The sequence below is a fragment of the Musa acuminata genome, chromosome BXJ2-6 (genome assembly GCF_036884655.1).
Source record: "Musa acuminata AAA Group cultivar baxijiao chromosome BXJ2-6, Cavendish_Baxijiao_AAA, whole genome shotgun sequence".
Classification (NCBI taxonomy): Eukaryota; Viridiplantae; Streptophyta; class Magnoliopsida; order Zingiberales; family Musaceae; genus Musa; species Musa acuminata.
The window spans coordinates 361,552-382,379 of record NC_088343.1 but is presented as its reverse complement, the minus strand read 5'-3'; the positions used below and the strand labels follow the sequence as shown (position 1 = coordinate 382,379).

Below are 20,828 nucleotides of genomic sequence, written 5' to 3'. Positions count from 1 at the left end.
CCGGTGCGTATTCTAACTCATTCGGTCGATTTCAACCGTCCACGTGTCCTTTCACATCTCCGTAAATAACGTAATTATGTTGACTTAATAAGCTGTGTAATGGTAATTAACACAGCCAGCATTAATTATAGCCCCCCTTTGACGTAAACTCCCCCAACCCATTGCATGCGCACGCAAATATTATTCTGATATAGGGGTATTTTCGTCCATGTGTCGTCTATATATATGAGCTCTTCTCCCTGCCGTCGCCAAGTACACAGGGAGCCGGAGAACCTCCACCGACGTGGTGCATGATATGATGACGAAGGTCCACCCGAGCGCCGCAGCCTGTTGCGCCACCGGCGAGGACGTCGGCCGGAACGGTTTCGGTGCTTCGGTGCTGACGGTGTGGCGGAAGTCGCTGCTGTTCAGCTGCAGGGGGTTCACGGTGTTTGATGCCGAGGGAAGCTTGGTCTTCCGAGTCGACACCTACGGGTCTGGGAGTACGGGGGAGGTCGTGCTCATGGACGCTGCGGGAAAGCCACTGCTAACCCTCCGGCGAAAGGTACGCAGGAAGAGCTCGTTGGCGCAAATAGATTACTGATTTAACTCGGTGAGGACGGATCGGTGACTCGCCCTGGTTTTCGAGTGCAGAAGCTGAGTCTTGGGGAGAAGTGGCTGGTGTACGACGGCGAGGATGCCGTCAACCCTCTCTGCTCCGTCAAGAAGCACGTGAGCCTTTTGCATTCCAGGGCGCTCGCTCACGTGACACCGTGCCGCCGCGGCGGGGGCGGCGCATACGGCTACGAGGTGGAGGGATCGTACGCGCGGCGGAGCTGCGCCGTGTACGATCGGCGGCGGCGGAGGGTGGCGGAGATCCGGGAGAAGGAACCTGTGGGAGGCGTGGCGTTCGGGGGCGACGTGTTCCGCCTCGTGGTCCAGTCCGATCTCGACACGCGTCTCGCCATGGCCATCGTCATCGTCCTTGATTACATGTTCAGATAAGAATCAACTGCTGAGATCTTAAGATGGAATGGAGGCCATTGCATGATTTGATGATGCATGCCAATTCAGAAGATATTTTCTCTTTCAATCTCTTTTTTTTCTTTTCCTAAAGATGGAGCCCTTTTATCTAGCCATGGTTTTCTTTTATTATCAAACCATGAACTACTAAAAGGCAAGAAAAAAAAATTGGTGTAAACAATTCCATTTTCAATGAAAGATTATTTGGGATGGGCAAAGTTTAATGCCAAATTAAAATTCAACAATGTGGCAAAGAAAAAAACTCATAAAAGCAACACTAATCTTTTCCAAACAAATTTTTTCTTTATTTTTTTTGTTTTGTTGAGTACTTATTTTTCATTAGTAATGTATGATTTATAATCTTAACATGATTTAACTGAAATAATTAATTTGGTCACATTATAAAATAAAACTCTGTTGTTTTCACCCCTGATGGATTCACTCATTTGGTCATAATTGGAATGTTTGACTGAGTCAATGTAAAAGAAAGTTCTCGAAGCAAGATTTAATGGTGGGAACTTCAATTGTCATGGAGCCTTACATTAGAAATTTTTGCAAAGGATGCCATAATTCTATTAATTTGGTTCATTAATTATCGAGAGGATAATAAATGACAAATTAGATGCTAATAGAATATATAAAAAAGGAACTCCTACTTAGCACAGCCACACCTTTGGCTCCCTTCTTGACTCACTTAATCTCGTTAGTGGTCACTTATGAGGCCACCTTTGGATGGACGGCTTCTAACAACTCTGACTCAATGGTGTTTTGTGGAAGCATCCACCGACAAAATGATTCCAACTATGTGGCGTGTGCTGCAGCTGATTTATCATCTTCGATTATGGAATTTAAAGGTGACAATTAGTTTAGTTAAAAATGACTTGAATCTTTAATTCATCACTTATTTTTTATAAAATAAATATATAATTTAATTAGTTACATAATTTTTATTATCAACACTCGAGATAGATAAGACGTAAAAAAAGAATGACATATAAATAAAGAGAGAATAATAGATAGTAAAACAAAAAGAGGTTAATGAAAAAGGAAAAAATGATATTTTCTTCTCACCTTAATTTAATTTAAATTAATATAAATATTCTTAAAACAAATAACAATAAATGTTTAAGTTAAAGGTGTTTAAGTAATATACGTTATATTATAAAATTGGATGGGTTTTATTTAATCCAGTCGGTTCATATGGTTAATCCAAAAATCGATCTGTTCAATTGATTTGTTTCAATTTTTTAACGCAATCGATCTAACAAGTGAGAATGATCCAAATCCCTATTTTTTCAGTTCAAACAATCAGATTGGTCGGATTTTAATAACTATGCTTATTTTATTGGTGCCACATACCTCACTCGTACCCAAAGTCGTTCCGTAAGTGGAATGTAACTTGAAGTGCTAGAAGACTGTCATCGAACCGAAGCGTCACGACGGAAGCAACGACATCTGACTCACCCATTTTGAAATTTGAACGCATCGACCGTTGGGGACACGCGCCCGCTGGCCGTTGGGCCGTCCAACTTTTATAAGCCCATCAAACCGCCACCTGTTTCCAGCCCAGTTTTACAGTAATAAATTCACGCAAAATTACATTTATACCCCTCACACACACACACACACTATTTCTTCCCCCCCTCCTCTCTCTCTACAGCAATTCAAAACAGGGCTGGCGTCCGCTCCATCTCTCTCATCCCGATCTAGGGTTCTTGGGGTCTGGGAGGAGGGTTATCGGTCGAGATCGGAGGAGTAGGTCTTGCGGGGCGCGCGATGGAAAAGTACGAGAAGCTGGAGAAGGTTGGGGAAGGGACGTATGGGAAGGTGTACAAGGCGCAGGACAAGGCCACGGGGCAGCTCGTCGCCCTCAAGAAGACTCGCCTCGAGATGGACGAGGAGGGCATCCCCCCTACCGCCCTCCGCGAGATCTCCCTCCTCCAACTCCTATCCCGCTCCATCTACATCGTCCGGTACTCCCTTGCTCTCGCATCGTTGCTTCTTTTTCCTTAAGGAAGGTTAATTCTTTGTTATTGGGATGTTTTATTGGTTGGTTAGGTTGCTGAATGTGGAGCAAGTAGAGAAAAACGGAAAGCCGCTGCTTTATCTGGTGTTCGAATACTTGGATACTGATCTCAAGAAGTTCATCGACTCTCATCGCAGGGGAACAAACCCCAGGTCGATCCCCTCCCCAGTCATTCAGGTGCTTCTCTTTTTGACCTTCGAATTGTGGGTTTTTGCGTACATTAAATTTTGCGAATGGGAACAAGAAAAGCCTTTTCTGATCTTGAATTCCTTCGGTTCCAGAAATATGGTCTTTGTGGATCCCAGCAGATCCTAATCTATTTTTACTACGATGAATTAATAGGGTGTTGTAATTTGATTTCTAAAGCCTGCAAGTTAGAGATTCGAATCATAAAAATCCTCACACATTGTTGCTTACTGTGTTCAACATTATGCCTATTTTTTATCAGAATTTTCCAAAAAAATTAAATTCTTGTTTTATTGTTTCACCATGTATCAGAATTTCATGGTTATATTTGATTTCAATTTCATGTTTATGGTATTGAAATTTAATTTTGAAAGTTCGAGATAGAACTACGGAAGGATTTTTTTTTAATGTATGAATAGACTTGGCTAGTTCATTGTCTTTTTTTTTTGGAAATTTCAGTCCTTTCACCTATTTAAAATGGCCTTGTAATTGTTAGAAAGAAATAACTCTCTCCTTTTTTGTACCATAGAGCTTTTTGTATCAGTTGTGTAAAGGAGTTGCACATTGTCATAGCCATGGCGTGCTCCACAGGTTCTTTTCTCTACTGGTTCTTTGCCCTATCTTGATTTTGAAGGGAACCATGCCATGAGTACCATATATCTTATGCCCGGTGTAATACGATGGAACCAGGGACCTGAAACCTCAAAATCTCTTGGTCGATAAAGAGAAGGGCATCTTGAAGATTGCTGATCTTGGGCTGGGAAGAGCCTTCACAATCCCTTTGAAGAGTTACACACATGAGGTCTTTATTTATACCTATTTCCATGTTTAGAAATTCTCTTTAGCTTTACCTTCAATTTGTTCAAGTTAATGCTACTTTCTACTTCAAAGCTATGTAGCTAGCTTTTTTTATTGGTTATGTTGTGGACTAACAATTTCATTCCTACGTAGATTGTTACTCTCTGGTATAGAGCACCTGAGGTCTTGTTGGGAACAACCCACTACTCAACTGGAGTGGATATATGGTCTGTAGGATGTATCTTTGGTATGATATCTACCTTTTAGTTCACTAAAATATGAAGTCTCTTTCATAAAATGGGCCCTCATAAAAAATAATGTTTCTAGTTAATTAAAATTATGTGTCACAAAATTTGTGGTCTGAGAGTGTTAATCTTTATGGGAAATAATATGCTTTATTTGGGCTTTGTTGTTACTATACCTGGACTTAAACTATATATGTCTTTATTTTTTTTAATATATATTAGATTTTTGTTAACTTTAAACTCATTCTAGCTACAAGAAATGATTAGGATGGATAGTTTGAAGTAGGAATTAAGATTGACATTTTAGTTATCATATTGGAATTCTTTTGTGATGTCAATTAGAACATTGTAATGCGGACACTCACTATTTTGGTTATCCACTAATGCAATGCGCGTGCATTGAGATGTCAGTTGGCCATCGGAAGAAAACATCTCGGACCACCTGGCCATTGGAACAAGAAAGAGAAAATAAAGAAGAGAAAACTACCAACCACTAAAATCTAGTGAGAAGGAGCCATGGTTTGCCAACAACTTTAGGATGTACCTGCAGGGCCTATATCTCTGGTGGTAAGGATTTAAGGCAAGGTGATTGTGTCTGCAGCAAGGAATCTGCAGGGCCTATATCTTTCCCTCCCTCCCTCCATCCCTCCATCCATCTCTTACCCTCTTCTTCCTTTTTGCTTCTATTTTGAATCATAGAGCTGGTGGCACTTGAATCTAAAGACCTTGAAAGATCAAACAGATCTTTTGATCTTATAATGGGCAGGTCCATTCTCTTATATGCTATTTAAACCAAGCAGACAAAGACACATAAACTTGCAAAAACAAGGTCCATATGCAATGTAAGAGGCCTATAATTGTAGAAAAGAAGCCTGGCACATATTAGAGGTTGATATACCTGAGATATCACAACTGCCACCTTGTAGAATTCAACTTATCCGATTCATATGAAAATTTGTGAAAAATAAATTCTTGTTTGAGATTACTCTTGAATGGCTATCTTACTTCTGCTCCTTGATTGGTTTGTTAAATGTTGCCAGAAATTTTAAATGACTTGATTTTTCATATTAAAAATAGCTTTCGTAAACTGAGGATATCAACAGATTATTGTAGTCTCAAAAAATGTTAGCCACTATAGCCAGTAACAAATTTATTATGAGATAACTGATATAGAATCTTATCTTCAAATTTTATACATCATCTGAAAATTTTTGTTGCATTCCTCCACCACTTTTTAGGGGTTGCATGCTTTATCTGATATTTTTACCATGCCATTGCTGGGAGATGAACAAGTCTCTCCAATTTTAGAGTGCAACACTCTTCAAGGGAAATGCAAAACCTAATACAATTGATTAAAGTTCTTCTCTGAGTATATCTTGGAGTCCTTGATGCAACATAATCTTAAGGTGTTTCCTTCTCAATTACATGAACGCTATAGTCTGACCTTGAAATGCATATAACCAACTGTTGTAGGGAAGGCTATCTACATGATTTAGTTAGGTTACAAGATATGAACATCTGTCTGCTGCTTATCTCTTTTTACTCATATTGACACAGCTGAAATGGTGCGAAGACAATCTCTTTTTCCTGGTGATTCTGAGTTGCAGCAGTTACTTCACATCTTCAGGTTTGTTCTCTCCTGTAAGAAGCTCTTCCTGATTTAGTGTGGGTTTCTGATCAAGGAGGATGTACACCAAAGTTCCACATCATACTTGTGTGCTAACCTGTAATTCAACCAGGTCCTGAAAATGTCAATATTGCTGGTGGGAAACATATATAAGTGGGTTTTACTTGTAGACTTGAAAATTTTACACTGTAGTATTCTGATATGTAATTTGAACGATAAAAAAGTTTGATGTTTGAAAAACATTGCACCGAAAGCATTTGATGACATTTAATGATTCCTTTCCTCGTAAAAGATATATCAAAATCCCCATGGCTTCTGGAAAATATATATTGAAATTAAGTTTCTTTTTTTATTAATGAATAGTTGATGCTGTTGCCTAGCCACAATTCATGTGAATAACTAAAACTACAAGCCCCGACTTCCTTCATTTCTTTTTCTTTTTACATAAATATAAGTTTGAATGTGGCTGTCAATCTTTCAGGTATAGCACTAGAAACACTTTTAGCATTTGAGCTCTGTTTAATTGATTAATAAATAGCATTTACCCAAGTATTTTTACAGAAGCACTGATGGTGTCAATATCTGTGGTCTGATATGTTCTGCATTTCATATTGTTGCTGTATCATACGTTGACATGACATTCTTTCATAAAGGCTGTTAGGGACTCCAACTGAAGAGCAATGGCCTGGAGTTGGCTCACTGCGGGATTGGCATGCCTATCCACAATGGAAACCTCAGAACTTGGCACGTGCAGTTCCAGCACTGGAACCTGAAGGCGTTGATCTTTTATCGGTAAACAGTTTTATGTTTATAGTTAACTTGGAAAGCTTTCTTCAAGTGTTAGATCATTGATTTAGGCTAAGCTGAATTAGTTTATTATATACATGTTTCCTATTAATATTGGTGGCTTGTAAACTGATAAAAAGATCCTGTTCCTTCTGACTCGTGCTACCACGAGGAACATGTCATTTCCAATTTCGAGATAAATGAGTGATATTATGCGATCAAAATATCAAATTTCATCAACATAAGAAATCATATTTTCTATTCTTGAATATCCGATGTAATGTCCTCCAGTTGATGCCTGGCCATCCTTGCTCAACTAGTAGAAGAATAATTTATGATTGCTGAAGGAAGGATATTTGTTCATTGTTTCATTTTGATGCTCTGATCATTGTAACATGATGCATGTTAGGATTATCATTCATTATGTGAAGAATCCATTAATCAAATATTACAGTCTGTGTATACGAACACAATGATGTTACACCACTATTTATCTGAAACTGCTTACCGAAATCCGGTTGACTTGTTTTTCATTTACTTGTTTCAACACGATAGTGTGTCGTATTTTAACTTGTATGATTCATTTTCGCGGACTGTATTCTTGACCAGACTCTTCTTTTCGTGGCAAATTTTTCAGAAGATGCTTCAATACGACCCAGCTAACAGAATCTCAGCTAAAGCAGCAATGGAGCACCCCTACTTTGATTCCCTGGACAAGTCACAATTCTAGTGCCTTTTTCTTTTCCACCAAGAGAGATACAATCCATAGGGAATCTGAGCTGCTGAAGTCGGATTGGATGGGAAGAATAATGTTTACTTGATCAGGGTTTGGCAATATTAGTAATTGCCACAGTGTGACCTTATTTCAGATATTGGTTTGTTTTTTGATCTTCCAAGCATGTCATCAAAGTGTTCTTTGGCACTTGCTCAGTACACTGACCGTAAACTTTTTCATCACCCAATGTTTATTCAGGAAGCTTGCTTGGTTTGGTGTTGATGGACTTGTTTGTTCATCATTCTTTTAAGGTCTACAATGTAAACAAGGATTGATGTTGTCCGGACTTTCTAACTTCATTGTTGTCTGTATCATCAATTGCGTTTAATGGCACAACATATAATTAATTAGTTTTATTTTGTGATTGAATGCATGAAAGTATGTCTATCTCATCAATGTAGCATTAAAAAATTTCAAATGTAGTTATTGAAGATATCTTTTTTCTTGTGTGCAAAATAAATATTGATAAATTCTTTGAGCTCTAGAGTTGTTGCTAAACTTTTTTTTTTTTTTTTTTGGGAAACGGTAAGTGATGAGATTAGATCTAAATGGGATGGGTGAGTAGCATGCCTTCACCGTGTGTAAAATAAATATTGATAATGAGTTATTTTTAGTGCAATTTGGTATCAAATTGGTTCAAAACCTGTCCCATCCTCTCCAAACTCTTTCGTAACCCGACAAACATCTTATAATCGGCAATCAACGATAGCTTCCTCTTGGTGCTCTAGTATGTGGCTTCGTTCACCCTCTAGTGCTTCTTTTAGCTTCTAGGCCTCTTTAGTAATCATCGCAACCTCCTCGGTGAGCTCCGAGCTACACGTCTTTACCATATCTAGCTCTTGGGAGAGCTTCGAGCTGTACACCTTCATCGTGTCTAGCTCTTAGGTGAGCTGCAGAAGCTCATCATCTATCGTATGATTGTGGCTTCCGACCTCCTTCAACTGCTCGGCAAGGCCAGCCAAGCGATGCTCAATGTCCTCCAATTGACGTGTCAGTTCAATTGCCTGAGCCTCCGCCTCGACAATAGCAGAGGAAGCTCCCCCTTTCTTCAGCTCCTCGACCTCAGCTCGAAGGTCATCAATTATAATAGATTACTAGTGAATGACGGCACTAGCATCTCGGACACGATCAATGAGAGTCATTACATAGTGGTGATGTTATAAATCAAAAATAAACAAGTTAGCGAAGCGAAAGGAGTTGGTAGCAGCTTAACTTACTATCACTTCATTTCGGTAGAAAATATTGATTAGGACATTCGAGGGGGAGCAGTAGAGCTACTTCACCATCCTCGAGCATAGGGATCAGCGATAGTACTACTCCGCAATTAGGCTTTCACCTCACACCTTTTACATCTCCCTTATACCCTCCCACCAAGGTTGCAACAGTGCCTCTAGGATCGAGTCTAGTAGGTCGACTATCCCCTTGACTCTCGAAAATATTTCTATGAATATTTTGCAAGGGAAACAGTTCGGTAACTGATCTGAGCTGCCTCTTAGACTCCTATCCATGCGGGCAAACGGGTGCCGGGTCATTTGGACCTTTTTTTTTCCTCTATGAGCCTTATATGGTATTGGCGATGATTGATTGATTATATATTTTTTTATCAAAATTAATTAATCCAGCTTGATCTTACTATGCTAACTAATGTTAGAGTTGATCACATAATGTCACCTTTGTATGTCGTGCGACACTGGTTTATTGTATAGATAATGATGAGATCTAATTTTAAGTTGGTTGAAGAGAAAGAGTCAAAAGTCACCTCATTCCCGAAGGTACTTTTAAAGTTCATTCTGGAAGGACAAAAATTGATGCAAATGGACGACAACTCCCAGAGGATGACCCCAATGAAAGTCACATGGCATCCCTTCTAATAAATATGGCCTCCGAGCATATGATAGTGGATGCAAAGCACCCTCTCCTATAAGCATGGCCTCATCAGAAACACACCTGATGTGGTGGTATCTGTTTAAGCCGTGGCCTCGGGGCCGTCGTGGCTCGGTTCGGGGGTCCGGATGTCGGGGATCTCAGACGGCGTCCTTCGAGGTCTCCCGGTGGCCTGTCTCGACGGTCCGGTCGGGACGTCGCGTCGGGGGGAGTGCGTCGGTGCAGCGTCGGGAAGAGTCGACCCCGTTTTGTACCTGCACACAGGTCGGGCCGGGAGCTCGGCCCGACCCCTCCGACGGTCAAGTTAGCGATGTGGAGGGGGTTTCAGATCAAGAAGTGTTTGGAGTGTCTCCCCCCCCTACCCCTTTAGCATGCGAGGGTATTTATAGGGAAGCTTACTGTGCCTGATGTGCCCCCTTGCAGGAGCAGGTAGCATCTGACACCGGCGTTGGCGTGGCGTGCGAGACCGAGCCTGGGCAGAATGTTTAATGTGCCTCGGTCGACGTTCCGGTCCGTTTGACCAGGTGCTGAGGCGTGATACGTCATCTGGGACAGGTGACGTCAGCCCCAGTCTTATCGCCATTATTTCCCTCATCATATTCCCCCCCTGAAGGGAGCCACGCATCGGCTGTTGTTGTAAGAGGGGTCCGAGGTGTGGCTTCAGCTTTTAGTGATCGTTCTCGTAGAGCAGCTGCTGATTCGTTACCGGGGGCTGAGTCCGGATTTAGCAAATAAGGAAGGCTGGTCGTGCCGTGGTGAGCTCGGGCAGCAGGGGGCCGAGGAGCACGACGCAGGCGGGCCGGCCGCGTAGGCGTGGTCTCGGATAGTACGGAGCCGAGGAGCATGAGGCAGGTGGGCAGGTTGGGCCGGCGAGTCGCAAGTCGGAGATCGAACTGGAGCGACTCGGGTTATGGTCTGAGCCGGCGAGTCGCAAATCGGAGATCGAACTGGAGCGACTCGGGCTATGGTCTGGGCTGGCGAGTCGCAAGTCGGAGATCGAACTGGAGCGACCCGGGCTATGAGCTGGGCCGACCAATCGCAAGTCGGAGATCGAACTGGAGCGACTTGGGCTATGAGCCGGGTCGGTGAGTCGCAAGTCGGAGATCGAACTGGAGCTACCCAGGCTATGAGCCGAGGAGAAGTGACGCAGGCGGGCAGGCCGCGCGGGTGTGTCTTGGGTCATGGGCAACGTGCGACCGAGGAGCACATCTCAATCGGGAAGCCGAGCAGAGGCCGTGGTCTCGGGCGACGTGTGGCCGAGGAGCCGAGGAGCAATGACGCAGGCGGGCAGGCCGCGCGGGTGTGTCTTGGGTCATGGGCAACGTGCGACCGAGGAGCACATCTCAACCGGGAAGCCGAGCAGAGGTCGTGGTCTCGGGTGACGTGTTGCCGAGGAGCACGGCGCAAGCGGGTAGGCCGCGCTGGCGTGTCTTAGGTCATGGGCCGAGCCGGCGAGTCGCAAGTCGGAGATCGAACTGGAGCGACTCGGGCTATGAGCCGAGGGGTATGACAGGCGGGCAGGCCGCGTGGGCGTGGTCTCGGTCGACACGCAGCCGAGGAGCACATCTCCGTCGGGCAAGCCGATCAGAGGTGGTCTCGGGCAACACGTTGCCGCGGTCTCGAGCACCATGTGGCCGAGGTGTTCGGCGCAAGCAGACTGTGGCCGTGCGGACGCCGCTCAGGTGGGCAGGCCGCGCTGAGACGAACTCGGGCAGACTGAGACCGAGGGACACGGCTCAGGTGGGCGGGCCGTGCAGGGGTGGACTCGGGCAGTCTACGACCGAGCCGTGCGAATGCAAAAAGAGGGGGGTTAGGCCGAAGCTAACCGTGAGCCAAGAGGTACGACGTAGGCGGGCTGGCCGCGCAGGTGTGGTTTCGGGCATCATGCGACCGAGGAGCACGACGCAGGCGGGCAGAACGCGTAGGCGTGGTCGCGAGGCCATGCGGCCGAGTAGCACGACATAGGCGGGCAAGCGGGCAGAACGCGCAGGCGTGGTTTCGGGCACCATGCGGCTGAGTAGCACGACATAGGCGAGCAGGCCGCGCTGCAGTGAGCTCGGCAGTCGGTGGCCGAGAAATATGACAAAGGCCGAGGATCACGACTCAGGCGGGCGGGCCGCCCTGAGGTGGACTCGGCAAGGACACGGCTCAGGCGGGCAGGCCGCGCTAAGGTGGACTCGGGTAGTCTACGGCCGAGCCGTGTAGATTCAGAAGGGTTTAAGCCGGGGCTAACCGTGAGCCGGGAGGTAGCCAGGTAAATGCTGAACCTTCGCTCGGAAGAGGCTGAGGCAGGGCTTAGACTTTTTTTCCTGGGACTACATCGGGTAGCCACCGCGGGTGCTTAGCCTCTCTTATGGAGCCCGCGGTCGGAAGTCGTCCCTTCTCGTCTCGGCCGCCCAAGCCTCGGCTGCGACGTACCGGTCAGCCCGCTGGAGCATCTCTGGCACCGTAGTGGGAGGTCGCTTCCCGAGGACCAGAGGAATCTGGAAGGTCGTAGGCCCATCATAAACGCCTGCACTAACAGAGAAGGGTGAGTGTCCGGCAGGCCCCGGATTTGCGTGGCAAAACGATCCACAAACTGGGAGAGGGGCTCGTCCTCCCTTTATTTGAGTCCGAGGAGCAGTGCCGCGGAGGGCTTTGGTCGGGCATGGGCTGCGAAGTGGAGCTCAAAGTCCTTGGCGAGTTGGTCGAAGGAAGTGATCGTTCCGATCTTCAGGCCGTTGTACCATGTGTAGGCCGGACCCCTCAGGGTCGTGGGAAGCGCCCTCGGGCTCTGGGCAGCCGCTCGGGTCTGCCATCACTGGATCCCCGAGTGGGGTCGGTCAGACCCGAGGCGAAGTGGGAGGCTCCGGAAGTGTCATGTGGGCCCGGGCGGGCGGCTTTGTTGCCGTAGCGACTGAATCATAAGCGGGGGTGTTGGTTGGGAGACGAGCGAGATGATGGTTTGCACCATATCCGTCAGAGCTCAGACTTGACGAGCGAGGTCGTGAAAGGCCTCGGATGACACCGGCGAGGGGATGCTCGGGGCGCCCTCGGGCGGAAGCAGATCCGGGTTGTCGAATGAACGCCAGTAGCGTTCCGAGGTCGCGGGGAGGTCGTCAGCCCGCGGCCCGTCACGCAAGGGACGCACAGCCTGCGCCCCTGCTAAGAACGATCCCTCGGCAGGGAGTTCGTCGGGATCAGTCTGAGGATCCCTCGACATTCGGGCCCTCCTTCTAGCGCCAAAATGATGCGGTGGTATCTGTTTAAGCCGTGGCCTCGGGGCCGTCGCGGCTCGGTTCGAGGGTCCGGATGTCGGGGATCTCGGGCGACGTCCTTCGAGGTCTCCCGGTGGCCTGTCTCGACGGTCCGGTCGGGACCTCGCGTCGGGGGGAGTGCGTCGGTGCAACGCCGGGAAGAGTCGACCCCGTCTTGTACCTGCACACAGGTCGGGCCGGGAGTTCGGCCCGACCCCTCCGACGGCCAAGCTAGCGATGTGGAGGGGGTTTCAGATCAAGAAGTGTTTGGAGTGTCTCCCCCACCCCCCCCCCCCCCCTTTAGCATACGAGGATATTTATAGGGAAGCTTACTGTGCCTGATGTGCCCCCTTGCAGGAGCAGGTAGCGTCTGACACTGGCGTTGGCGTGACGTGCGAGACCGAGCCTGGGCAGAATGTTTAATGTGTCTCGGTCGACGTTCTGATCTGTTTGACCAGGTGCTGAGGCGTGATGCGTCATCTGAGACAGGTGACATCAACCCCAGTCTTGTCGTCATTATTTCCCTCGTCAACACCTATGAACATATGAGAGTGGAGTGCAAAACCAAGAAGATAAGAAGTATTTCTCCACTTTCTTTCCGACCCGACAAATTGGAATATCGAGATTCAATTTTATTTATTTATTTTCGTGTGGACTTTGATAAAGTTGGTGACGGGAGTTGATTTATAAACGATAAAGAACAATGCATTTTAAATTTAAAAAAAAGGAATTTTAATCTTTCTTTTTTTTCAGATAATCTTATCTCAGGATACAACTTAATAGTGCATGCATGTCAAGTGGATCATTTCCTAGTCCAGTTAATTGAGACTAATGGATCAGACCCATTAAATACATGGTTGTTATAACACTACTACGATCTAAAATACTGCATATGGTACTCACAGGATATCCTCTCCCTATACTCAGCATATCATCAACATTTAGACAATCTACTTATTTATCACATCCAAGATTTGCTTTGGCCTGCAGCTAATATCAAGAATTTGTTGAAATCTATCAAATATTTAAAATATATAACACGACGACATAATTGTCGCAAACCAACAATAACTTTCAAAGACAATTGATCCAAACTTTGAAACCTTTTTCTTTACCTCATTTAATAAGAAATGCAGGCAGTTTTATTGGATTAACAGTATTCCAGCAGGCACTGTAGGAATACATGAATTATTATTCATGCCTAAGTCCAGGCCACAAGATAGGAAAAATGAGAAAGACATACAAATTCATAATACAACATGAATGCCTCAGATTTAGATCTACAAGTTTTCGAAGAGAACAAATACCTTATACACAGGCAAAAACGCTGGATTAGAAAAGCGAAACAAACTTACTTGGCCATTATCATGCAAAATGATAAGAAAACCAAAATAACCTTACTTGCCATTATCGTGAAAAATATAGATATATTGGTGCCTTAGGTCCAAGTACACCAGTGCATCAATGGCACACCTCTCTGGATAACCCTCAGGATTCTTGTGAAGTCTCAAACCTTGTAGGTGTGTCGATTCCAATCATACAACACAGACCTGATATCAAAATTATGAGCAGCACAATTGCCTGAAAAGGAAGATGCATAAAAAGCATGCAATTAGTAACTTTCTGGTGTAAGTAAAACTGCATAATAAAAAAGAACCCATTTGTGTCTCTTGTTAGATAAGTATGAGTAATGAACACAAGCTACCACATTCTACTGAACCTCTGAATGAGTGAGACCAACAGCAACTAATAATAATTGCAGATCCAACAATAAAAACATAATAGCAATTATAAGATGGTCAAGTTTGGCAATTCTTCATTGAGTAGTCCTCAATGATGTTCATTTGTGTAAATCATAAACCTCCAAGATAAAAATCTGTTTTTCATCTGAACATGTAATAATTTAAATTTAAATAAAAAACTCAATGCATATTACCCTCGACATTATTTGTTACTGAAAGATTTGATTATGAAACTCGATCAAAAGGATAGATAACGAATTAAGGGCTTACAACAAATATCCCTTCTAGGAGAGATGACTTTATTTGGCAAACTCCATCGCAAGTTGAGTTGTTAGAGGCATTGCTCTGGGTACTATCTGCAAGAAACCTCAATGCCAAATGTGCAGGGTACTGTAATGTTTTGTATGGCCTGGACGTATAGAGAACTGTATACTTGGCACCAGACTGCTTTAATAAATCAACTATGTCAGAGAAAACCTCCCCTGCAGATATCAACAAGTTGACAACAATTAATGACTAAGCACAACATTTTAATTTATGTAAAAATTCACACAGAAATGATCTTTCTCAAACTAATAACATGCCTTCTGATTGTGTGTGGCCCGACTCTTCCGATCTTCCACTGCACAGAACAACTAAATCCGTCTTCCCACTTGTCCGTGAAGCCAGAAAGTCCTGGGTCAATTAAAGTTCAGAAATAGACAATTAGTATTTAGATAAAATCATAAAGCAGCAGTTTCAATTTAAACAAAAATAATTTACATGAACTGAATGCAAGCTGTTAAGTTTCTCAAGGTTTCCGCCATTTATGGAACAGGAATCCAAGTAAGCAATGCGATTCAGTCCTAATCCTTGTGCACAATTTTCTTCAAAACCTTCAATTAGAGAATTTTCCAGTGTCTCCTGTTCATCTATGGCAACATATGGGAATGCCATAGAGAAGTTTGAAGTTGTGAATGACAGCTGAACAACAAAAGAGAAAAGTTAAATCAAAATATGATGAGCAAACAAAAATTTGACTGTAAAAGATAGAAAAATGAAAGTGACTATGGATACCTTCAGAATGTCTATCAAAGAAGGATCCGATTGTTTTGGACTAGAGATATCTGACGAATGCAACTACACAACAAAGGAGCACATAGTCAGTATTTATACTGGAGAAGCGTAACCAAGTTTGTGACGTTTGTAACAATTACAAATTCCTCATGAAGTCAATATTTCAGTCTATAGATTCACCATAATGAGGAGAAGGTCGCTAAATGGACAGAGCAACACTGGTGCAGTTTGCAATTTGATATAAAATGGTTCTATGTACAGGACTGATAACATAATCATTTATTTTAATTACAAATATGAGCCTCTTACTTCATGTTCTCAAGGATAAAAAATAAGCAAATAGTTGTCAAATAATGGTTTGATATCAATTTCAGAAGCAAGTAATTCTTATTTCTCCAAATTGAAAAACCCTTACTCACTAAGTAACAAGCAGGTAGTTATTGAATTTCATTACCTTCCTTCCAACAAAAACAACAGCAACATCCGTATTCTCATCAAGGCTTTCCTTGGTGCACTACAAAATATATATATCCAAGTTAAATAATATATGCTTCACAAAGAAAACATTGAAAGCTAAATCAAATTTTATGAAAGTGCACCAAGTTATTATAGCTAATCACCAATTAGACAACTTACCAGAATATTTGACCAGCCGCCTTCAGACAAAACCAATTTTGTTAAGTCCTTAGAGGAGATTGTGCGGTAGTCAACGAATTCTTTATTGTTATAATGTGGTGATCTGCAACATTAGTAGGCAACTAGTTTCAAAAGGAAAAAAATGCCTGTAAACATTAAAAATTAAAATATTCCTCGGTGGCAACTATAAGCCTAAAAATGATTGAATAGTGAATTCATTCAACCATATGCCTATGCAATTAGAAGTCATGCTTCTACAGTAGGAAAACAACAATTTTGCCACATTCATCATTGAATGAATTTGTGATTCATGTACTTTCATAGTATAAATCACAAAGAAAATCAACCATCCTTGATAATACTAAATGATTAAAAGTATCAATTTATTTCTCACTGAGTAATTATAAGCCTATGGAAAACATGCATCAAGTAAACAAAGAGAAAAAAGAACTGACAAGAGAAAGAACGAAGAACTCCCACATAATTTATATGCAGCTGGATATGTTTATGAAATAGTCAATAGTTTTAAACTCCAAAGAGCATTGGTGCAACAACGATTTAACAGTTGATATGGTTGCTGCTAAACCTTAGGATATAAAGATACACGATAAACAGATCAAAAGTCAATATATAGGTACTGGCAAACATGTTGTAATGAAGTATTAGTAAATATACACTTAACACATTTAAAAATACAAATATAATGCTTATATATGTTTTTGATATTTTTGAAAATATTTGGTATATTCTAAAAATTATTTTCAATATTCTATAGTTGTTTAAAATTTAATTATTTGATCATAAAACCAACATAAAGTTTACATTTTTGCTAAATATTCACAATGCCCTTCTCTTAGCTTCTCTTCTCTTTTCCTCTCTTCCCCTCTGTCCTCTTATCCTCTTTTCTTTCTCTTCTCTTATCCTCTTTTCTTTCTCTTCTCTTCTCCTTTTATATGAGTCAATGGAGAGAATAGAAATGCAAGATATCAAGATGGTGTTTATAGCATGGTTTGATGTTTCAAGCACCAGACCCAGGCCAGTCCTATGTTGGATTGGTATGGGTATGGTGCGTGCTAGCATACTGACAAACAGTGTGCAAATCTCTTTCATGATATTATATATAATGCATTGGGAAGCACATGCTACAGTCCATACCACTGATCTGACATGCCATTGTTCTGGTATGTATCGGCTAGTCCATAGATTCCATACCAGTCTAGGCAAAACATAGAGCGATCAAGTGACTCTAAAAGTCTAAAACTACCAAATCCAATGATCTAGTCTACATCTTGATTTCATCTATGATCTTTTAATCATCCAAACAAATTGATTTCTTAATTCATGTGATTTAAGAAAATTGAGGATCATTTAAAGTACATATTTTAAGAAAAACAATTGTATATTGGTTCTAGCAAGACCAAATATTGTAATGCTTAAATGCAAAAGATCTAAAATCCAGTTCCTATTCACTTGAGTATCACTTACTCAATGCTGCCAATTTCATATATAATTGCACCATCATTAAGTTTGAATAGAAAGTACTAAGGCCTACATCACTAAACATGTACAAGATTGCAACAGGCCATGAGATTAACTCAACCATGAAAAAGATGGAGACACGGAAGAAAATCTTTAAGGTTGAAAAAAATTAATATATTCACACACCCTTTTTTTTTTTTGTTATCCTCCCCAGTTAAAGTAACCCATCCATTCACTCACAGATTGATTTTATGAGTCTCCCATTGAATACTAGAAATACAATGAAGAAAATCTATAAGCAAAGATCATTTTTTGAATTTGAGACTTAACTCTTTTCATAGCGCATCATTGGATATCATTTTTCATTTTATAATACACTCAAATACAATGTTGCTTAACGAAATACTAGAAATATTTCAAAACTGCCAGAACATTTCGGTCAAACACTCAAAGAAAACCATAATTAATGTTAAAACTTCAAGCGACACTTTTAGAGATCTACTTGTAAGGACAGTAAATAGATCATAGAAATTTCATCAAGAATCCCTTTTATATACCTTTCCATTTAGTCCTATCAAGAAAGGACATAATCATCAACCTTGTCACATTTGTTTCACTAGAAGGAACACGAGGAAAAAAAGATAGGTCGGGCCATGTTTCTTATACTTCCAATTAATTATTCTAGGTCAGGTTGACTTGATCATTACCCCCGCTCTCAGCACTTGTAAGAATACAAGTTTAACATGATGAGAGGATAATAGAAGGTATAATTTGGTGTTATTAAGTAACAACTTCATCTAGTATGTTCAGTTCCACCTCCCCTCTCTTTGATGCGCCGGAAGAGAGATGACGATGAGGTAAATCCAGTTTTTTTTATTACTTATGATTTATTGAAAAGATAGTAAAAGCTGAGGAAATATGAGAGCAGCAACCGAACCACTATATTAATGCGTACATTGTCATGGTCAGAACAAAAAGATGCAAAAAGACTACCCAAGTCCTGCATGTCCATCTAGATGTGCTATCAATGCCAACAATGTGAATGGTCAGAAGTTGTAATTGTTAACATACTAATAATGGAAAAAAGGCTAACACTTCTTATTCAAAATGTTCCGTATAACACAAGTAGAAATAATGTCCTATTTACTTATCACAAGCATAGTTGCATTAAAAAGTAATATAGCAATAATTTGCTTTCCAAGACCAAACCTACTTAGTATCTGCATCTCAATACAATACCGGTAAGGTTGAGGCGACCACAGAAACGCAGGAGCTGTGAGAGGGAAGCCCAACACCCACGGCAAGTCTGCCACTACAAACACGATCGCTAACAGGAGTGCCCTAACGCCCTCCATCTCCCCTGCACAGGGGTTCATATTTCTGTCAAACGAAATGCAAATCTACCAACAGAATCAAGAAAATGAGACAAGATAATCATCATGTAATAAACTAATTGATAGAACACACATCGACATCTAACATCAACCCCAACCGTGCACAAAATCTTATCGATCAGCGAAGAAATCCAATTCAGAAGCCACCACTGCATGAGACGAGTAATGGACTAGGATTGGGGAAGTTAGGTCTATGAATCCGGTTGAGGAGGTCGATCTAGAGTTAAATCGGAGACGGAGATCATCGCACCTGCAGAAGAGCCGATCGAGAACGCCTCCCAGATCGAGATTAAGAACACGAAACGAAACCAAGCGACGACGCCGCGCTCCTCAACTGGGGAGATCGACCGTAATATTAATTGGACGGCTATTGAGCCGATGCGATCATAAAGGAATTGATCATGGCCGTCGATCCGACGGGTCGGATCCGGGGCTTAGTTTGGACGGGCAGGATGAGAATACACCGTGGGAGGGATCAGCTTCGCTTCCTTTACACGTGCAGAGCGTGTGTGATGTACAATTGTGATTGGCAATTGGAATGGAATTACATGTAAGGAATGGTTGTATAAAGATTGCTTGAACCAATTTAAATCGATGAAAGAACAAATCAATGGTAAATAATTTTGATAAACTAAATGATTGGAATAAAAAAAAGTTGATTTTTTCTAGAAGTAGGATAGAAAAAAAAACTTTGACAAATATTTTCTTACATTATTCTAAAAGAATATTTTTCTATTTATTAATTAAAAGTAGGACTAAAAGTTAAAAGAGGACATTAGAAATTTTTATGTTTGTTATATATTATTTAGATAAAAAGGAAAATGCATAAGACAATTGTAAAGCTCGATATAATCCGCGGTCGTAGATTTACATAATCATGAAACAAATTGTTAGTATAAATGATACAATAATTTTGAGGTAAATATGCATGATTATTTGTTTTAAAAATTCATCCAATAAATATATATTTATTACAACTAATTATATTATTTTTTTAAAAATAATTTCAGTTCATTATATTAAACGACACACAATGTGCAAATCAAATACGTTTTTAAGTCGATTTGAACATAAAATTCATCAACTATACAAGCGTTAATTATTAAAATATCTTAATAAGGACATAATTGTATCGATATTTCATTTAGGATAAAATAAGATAAAATTTCATATTTAAAGAAGATGTACAAATTTCATGATTAGATGAGATAACATTTACTGACATTACATGTACTCTTCCCTAAGGAGGGATGTTGACTTGTACAAAACTTGATGTGTGGAAATCTCTCCTATTGTTAACAACAAAGAGTAAGATGGTATAATGGATTTGTTCACTAATGATCCTTGAAATTTTAGGAGCTCTTAAGTAAATAATAATAATAATAATTCATGAATAAGGAGCTAACCTTTGCATTTCTAATTATCCTTGCTATTAGAATTCATCCACCCTTGCATTTCTATTTATTTTAATATAAATAAATAAGATAAATGGAAATTAAGATAAATGCTTGATTAGTATATGAAATAAATAAAGATTTCAATGAAACACAGATTCTGAAGAATAAGACTGATTTGTGTAGAGACATGAAGTTGGGAGTTATTGTGCTTAATTAATAGTATAAAATGATTAAAAATATAAAATAAACATTATGGTTGATTATATATTAGTCTTTTATTAATTGTATTATTTAAAATAATAATAATTCTTATATTAAATTTTGAGATGAAGGTGATAGAGATATTGATAATAAGGATAATTAAGTTGACCATTATCTATTCTATTTTGACACCACATAATGCAAAATGCAGAAGTTGAATACTATTTATTTATCAAGAGACTGAAGTTATAAAGGTTAATGTTAAGAGGATAGTTAAGTGTAACTAAATCAAATTTTATTTTTTTTATTTATTCTCCTGATTATACCATCTCATATTTCTTTGTTATATAAGATATTC

At 41.2% G+C, this 20,828-nt stretch overlaps 3 protein-coding genes across 5 annotated transcripts; 2 read left to right on the top strand and 1 right to left on the bottom strand.

Annotated features, from left to right (window-relative positions):
• The first annotated feature begins 258 nt into the window (after positions 1-258).
• Positions 259-1,055, top strand: LOC135613375 (protein LURP-one-related 8-like). The gene is made up of 2 exons (XM_065110399.1): positions 259-544; positions 634-1,055. The coding sequence occupies exons 1-2, from the start codon at positions 296-298 to the stop codon at positions 982-984; spliced, it is 600 nt and encodes a 199-aa protein (XP_064966471.1). The 5' UTR covers positions 259-295; the 3' UTR covers positions 985-1,055.
• Positions 1,056-2,655: 1,600 nt separating this feature from the next.
• Positions 2,656-7,801, top strand: LOC135614054 (cyclin-dependent kinase B1-1). The gene is made up of 8 exons (XM_065111059.1): positions 2,656-2,975; positions 3,061-3,205; positions 3,744-3,805; positions 3,905-4,016; positions 4,166-4,259; positions 5,815-5,884; positions 6,538-6,676; positions 7,308-7,801. Exons 1-8 carry the CDS (start codon positions 2,779-2,781, stop codon positions 7,398-7,400), a joined length of 912 nt encoding a protein of 303 aa, XP_064967131.1. The 5' UTR covers positions 2,656-2,778; the 3' UTR covers positions 7,401-7,801.
• Positions 7,802-13,737: 5,936 nt separating this feature from the next.
• On the bottom strand, positions 13,738-19,231 carry LOC135614053 (uncharacterized). 3 transcript variants are annotated; one of them, XM_065111057.1, is made up of 9 exons: positions 19,123-19,231; positions 18,718-18,838; positions 16,000-16,102; positions 15,818-15,877; positions 15,364-15,426; positions 15,070-15,270; positions 14,892-14,982; positions 14,578-14,789; positions 13,738-14,146 (listed from the first exon to the last, which is right to left on the bottom strand). In XM_065111057.1, exons 2-9 carry the CDS (start codon positions 18,831-18,833, stop codon positions 14,054-14,056), a joined length of 939 nt encoding a protein of 312 aa, XP_064967129.1. In that variant the 5' UTR covers positions 18,834-18,838; positions 19,123-19,231; the 3' UTR covers positions 13,738-14,053. The 3 variants fall into 3 exon arrangements, with proteins under 3 accessions (XP_064967129.1, XP_064967128.1, XP_064967130.1); XM_065111056.1 differs by having other exon boundaries at positions 13,788-14,146; positions 18,946-19,156; XM_065111058.1 differs by lacking the exon at positions 19,123-19,231 and adding an exon at positions 18,971-19,111 and having other exon boundaries at positions 13,898-14,146.
• Between the last annotated feature and the right edge of the window lie 1,597 nt (positions 19,232-20,828).

Bases quoted from the DNA above. Each gene is read 5' to 3' on its own strand.
- LOC135613375 (XM_065110399.1), top strand. From the start codon at position 296: ATGATGACGAAGGTCCACCCGAGCGCCGCAGCCTGTTGCGCCACCGGC. The intron at 545-633 runs GTACGCAGGAAG...TTTCGAGTGCAG, and splicing joins TGCTAACCCTCCGGCGAAAG to AAGCTGAGTCTTGGGGAGAA.
- LOC135614054 (XM_065111059.1), top strand. From the start codon at position 2,779: ATGGAAAAGTACGAGAAGCTGGAGAAGGTTGGGGAAGGGACGTATGGG. The intron at 3,206-3,743 runs GTGCTTCTCTTT...TTTGTACCATAG, and splicing joins TCCCCTCCCCAGTCATTCAG to AGCTTTTTGTATCAGTTGTG. The intron at 6,677-7,307 runs GTAAACAGTTTT...CAAATTTTTCAG, and splicing joins AAGGCGTTGATCTTTTATCG to AAGATGCTTCAATACGACCC.
- LOC135614053 (XM_065111056.1), bottom strand. From the start codon at position 19,027: ATGCAGTGGTGGCTTCTGAATTGGATTTCTTCGCTGATCGATAAGATT. The intron at 16,103-18,717 runs GTATTGTATTGA...CTAATGTTGCAG, and splicing joins TGGTCGCCTCAACCTTACCG to ATCACCACATTATAACAATA. The intron at 14,147-14,577 runs GTAAGCCCTTAA...CTTCCTTTTCAG, and splicing joins TCCTAGAAGGGATATTTGTT to GCAATTGTGCTGCTCATAAT.